The 4,849-nt window shown below is 40.9% G+C and overlaps 1 protein-coding gene across 1 annotated transcript in view; it reads left to right on the top strand.

Moving 5' to 3' along the window:
• PTPN2 (protein tyrosine phosphatase, non-receptor type 2) overlaps positions 1-4,849 on the top strand; it is a 47,931-nt gene that overhangs the window by 27,908 nt on the left and 15,174 nt on the right. The window contains exon 3 of the mRNA XM_018556830.1: positions 4,590-4,690. Within this exon, the coding sequence (XP_018412332.1) occupies positions 4,590-4,690 (101 nt within the window). The remainder of the gene's footprint in view (positions 1-4,589; positions 4,691-4,849) is intronic.

The following is a 4,849-nucleotide window of genomic DNA, read 5'->3' as shown; positions in this document are numbered from 1 at the left end:
AACAAACATTTAAAAAACGCGCGGGGGGGGGGGGGGGGGGGAGAGAGTGCATGCTTACCTGAGCAGTCTTCCAGCAACTTGCTTCTGAGATCGGGCCTGTCTTTCGGCGGCTGTCATTCCCCCCACGCCTGCTCCTCCTTACTTCTTCTTCTTCTTCCCGTGTCCATCGTGGATGTGGGCGGGCGGGGAGGAGGTGCGGTGCGTGGATGCGGGCGGGTCTGGCAGGGGCGAGTGTGACAGGCGAGGAGGAGGAGCGGCGTATGTGGAGCCGTGAACAGGGCCAACTAATCGAAAGACGATTAATCGATGATTGAAAACGTTGACAACCTTTTCAATCATTTGATTATAATCAACTTAGTCGATTTAGTTGTTGCAGCCCTAGTCTCTTTTAAAATAAATTTCTTTACTTTTTAATGTATGGGTAACTGATTTACTTCTTCACAAATATTCATTCGTTTACAATTTCTTACATGCTTTGACGTTTTCTGATACTTTGTTCTTATTTTACGAAGGTTAATTTATTTGTGTTTTTGTCTGTGTTGGAACATTTATTTTGCTGCTTTATAACTGTATCTGTATTGAGGGGATAATTTTGAATACCGCCTTATATTGTGCAGTTAGTAATTGTATAAATTGAAGTGGTCAGTCACACATGCACATTGTGGTGTGGTAGTGTGCCGTATGTGCATTAGCTAATTGCATTGCCATTTATTTTGAATGTCACCCCAATGCGCTTCCATGTGCATGCATTGGGGTGCATTACAACCCAATCATTTTAAATTGGCTGGCTAACTAAACACACAAAAATGCATGTGTTGCAGCACAGTGTGGCGTGATTTTGGGAATGAGCCCTAAAGATTTGGGTGTCAGTTCTAGAGTCTATGTACAGTAGCTTTGACCAATATGTGTTTAGTAACCATAAATGTATTTTGTGTGTTAGACCTACCTCTTCCTGGGATGTGTAGGGTAAGCCAGATTTGCCTTTAAAGCAGAACTATGAGGTGAGTGCTTTTCACTCACCTCCTAGTTCTAGCCGACCTCTGACAATGAGACTGTCACAGGTCTTCTCAATAGATCGGGAGGTGAGCGAACACATACCGGGTTCGCTCGCCTCTCGATCCTGTCACGGCTCTCTGCCGTGACAGGGGGAGGGGCTGGATTCTCCTCTCCCCGCTCCGATCTGCCAGCGCTGACTGGCGGAATGGACGGGGGAGGGGGCGGGTACAGCTGGCTCTGCCTCTAGATAGGCAGAGCCAGCTGTCACTCCCGTCAGCTAAGTCGTGATCCGCTGTGGCGTCTCAGTATACCGCGAGCTGTAGCTCGCGGTATACTGAGCTTAGGGTAACGGGAGGACGCTAGTTTGTGCCCTCCCGTTACCCTAAGGAGAACTATGGGGAAAAACACTGACCCCATAGTTCTCCTTTTAATATAAATGGACAGTACCATCCTTACCATCTTGTCTTGAATTGTATTGTGATTATGTCTTCCTTATATTGTAAAGCGCTGTGCAAACTGTTGGCGCTATATAAATCCTGTATAATAATACCATGCTGAATAGACTGCAGCAGTAGAATGCAGGTAGCTACAGATGCCTGCACATCATGAATGAACCCTCAAGTGGTGATGGTGGCCTCAGTGCCACAGTTTTGACACTTAAATTGATTGAAGATTATTGAGAAGATAAAGGATACCAACTGTAGGATTTTAAGTAGCGCAGAAGGGGCTTGTATATTGCAGCTTTTCATCATTGGTTTCAGGTACTTGGCAGGCAGTTCTTACCCCCTGCCAAGTGTCCTCTAAGTGGGTGGTGGCAGGGTATTGGGACGTGGTGTCATGAATACCATATAGTGTCTTTGGACCTTGGTTGAGGCGTTATCTGGTGTAATGATCAAACCACAGACAGAGCACTGCCCCTACAGAACTGTGTCTATGTTCTTCTGCATCCAACAATGTGTATGGGGCCCGAAAATGTTAGAGCCACTCAAGCAGGGGGACACGGGCTACCTGTTGAGTTGAAATGTCAGGTGTTTATCTTTGTCAACCATTTACCTTTTACAGAAATTCTAAGCAGTTAGGGATATGTACAATTTTTGTCATACTGCTTTTAGTTTTGGCTTCTGCAATATGCTCTGCTTTCAGTAAAAAGAAGAAATGTGAGTGTGGAATGATTTGTCTTGGAAATCCTTTGGGCCCTGTCCTTGAATTATTTGTTTAGCAAGTCAATTTTATTTATCAAGAGATGGTTTTTATATGGAGCTTACTGTAAGCCCATTGAAAATAGCTGATGAGTGAATCATAAGTGTCTCTGTGATATTCCAGTAAGAAATGAATCTGTGTGCGTTGTAAGTCAATAAACAATTTGGCTAACTTGAATGGAGAAGTAACCGTACTGCCACAGTTCAGTGCGACATTGTGTTGTCCTAATGTTATACCCTCCTTTTTTTTTTTCTTCTTCTTGATTTACCATAAATGATCTGGTGGTTTCCAGAAGTTTTCATTTTCTGTTCAGTAACAGAGTTCATGCCCTTTCAAATTCTTAAGGCTGGTTTACACTTCTGTGTTTTTTGCAGTTAAATGCAAAGAGGTATTAGCCACTGTTTTCATCTACGCATTTATAATATAGGAACCTGTCTGCAATATACCTATGGTAGGTAAATGGAAATGGAGCTTAATCCCTCCACATAATCTATATACTAAATGTAAAAGGATATTAAAACAAAAAGATGCTATGTATGTGCATACATAATACACATTATATACTGATCAGCTAGAACATTATGACCACTGAACCACAGAGGGGAAGGGAATAACCTTGATTATCTCGTTGCAATGTTACCTGGAAGCTATATTAGGCATCAAGTGAACATTTTGCCTTAAAACGTTACTGTAGCAGTGATCACTTTTACATTTGTTAACAGTAGATTGAACTTGCCATCACCTCAAACCCCCACCACCTTGTCATCCCCCTTTTGTGATGGGCACAAATAAGTAAAAAAGTAAAAATCGAGCAGATTTCTCCAACACTGCGAGTTTGTTGATCCAGGAATCCCAGCTGTTTACATTGTATTCTGACAGCGTCTGCTTGCCCGTGTCTGAATACCTGAACAGAGCCAGCAGCTCATTGGCTGCCGGCTGTGCTCATACGAAAATTTTCCAACCAGCTGATCAAGGGATGCCTGCTGAAAGCGGCACCCTCTGTGTGAATTCCGTCCGTTTGACGGGCTGGTAGAACTGGTATGACCACCCTTTTAGCGCACACAATTTGTAGCCTAGAAATCATTTATTGAGCTGACAGTCTTCTTTTTTTTTTCCTGCAATAGACTTGCCATATAACATCATCCCAGACAGGTTGGCGAATTTACATCACTGGTACTGGAAAATACCTAATATTTAAAGATCTAAAATGTGTTTTGTCATCCTTACAGTGCAGACGTATGTATCAAAACCTACATATGTTTTGGGTCCCCATACTCGGGATAAATAGGTGATAATATTAGTAATATTTGGAGTAGTATCAATTGTACAAATTATGATGCACATTAAACAAAAAAACCTGCATTTATTTTTTTAGCATTTTTGGCCATATATCTGCTTTTATTATAATATAAATATGTATGTATGTGTCTATATCTAGGACACACACATCCCCTGCTGATTTTTGTAAGTTTGCCCACTTACAAAGAAATGAAAGGTCTATAATTTTTTTATCATGGTTGTATTTTAAATGATAGAGACGGAATATCTCAATATTAAACAAAAATCCAGAAAAAAAAACCACATGATACAAATGTTATAAATTGAGTTGCAGTTCAGCGAGTAAAATAAGTATTTGATGTCCAAGCAAATTGTGCATGTCTACAATCATGTCCCTAATGTTCTTTTTGACAGCTCTTTTTTGGTCTTGCCCATGGTGGTGAGGTTTGAATGGAAGAAAGATTCTGTGGACAGGTGTCTTCTTTTTTTTTTTTTCTTTCCCCATATATACATAACGAGTTGTCGTTAGGAGCACCTTTTTTAAATTGACAGGACTAATTTGTGTACCACATAGCCAGTCTGTGGGAGCCAGAATTATTGTTGATTGGCAGGGGATCAAATACTTAATTTTACTCACTGAACTGCAACTTAATTTATAACATTTGTATTGTGTGTGTGTGTTGTGGTTGGTTAAAAAAAAACTGCATACCAAAACTTCCAAAGGTTTGGTCTGATCAGAGGTTTTGCTCACCCCTGGGTATGAAAGGGTTAAGACTATGTAAGTTACTGAATGTCCATAGACTGGTCTCAGTTCCATTTTCAAAGTTCCCTGGGATGTTAAAGGAAAGTCATGTGTGAGATCACCTGACGACCCTCAGGCTAGACTCTTTTGCCAGCTGCATAATATATGCTTCCATGCAATGCGCATTTTCATTTCTGCACATTAAATAGAAGAAATGGCGGCCTAATGAATAATGGACCAGAGAAAATGACTTTAGCACAACTTTGTCTCCATATCAGCATTCTTATTTAAAATGAAAACTGGTTTCTAAAAGCAGAAGCTCCAGTTTGTCAAAAAGAAAAGTATTCACTTTTACCTTATACTTCTCCTTCAGATGACCATAGCCGTGTCAAGCTGCAGAATGTGGAAAATGATTACATCAACGCCAGTCTTGTTGTTGTTGAAGAAGCTCAAAGAAATTATATTTTAACACAAGTAAGTGTTTGTGGGTCATTAGTCGTCTTGGGGTATGGGAATCTTATTGCTGACTCTGTCCCTATTGGAGAGAGACTTTACTTTTTTTTTTCACTTTCTGACCACTATCTGTAATCCCCCCCCCCCCCCCACTTTTTTCTCTTTTTTTTTTTTGTGTTT

The sequence above is a fragment of the Nanorana parkeri genome, unplaced genomic scaffold, assembly GCF_000935625.1.
Source record: "Nanorana parkeri isolate BGI_ZX_2015 unplaced genomic scaffold, ASM93562v1 scaffold255, whole genome shotgun sequence".
NCBI lineage: Eukaryota > Metazoa > Chordata > Amphibia > Anura > Dicroglossidae > Nanorana > Nanorana parkeri.
This window is presented reverse-complemented; position numbering and strand designations above follow the sequence as displayed.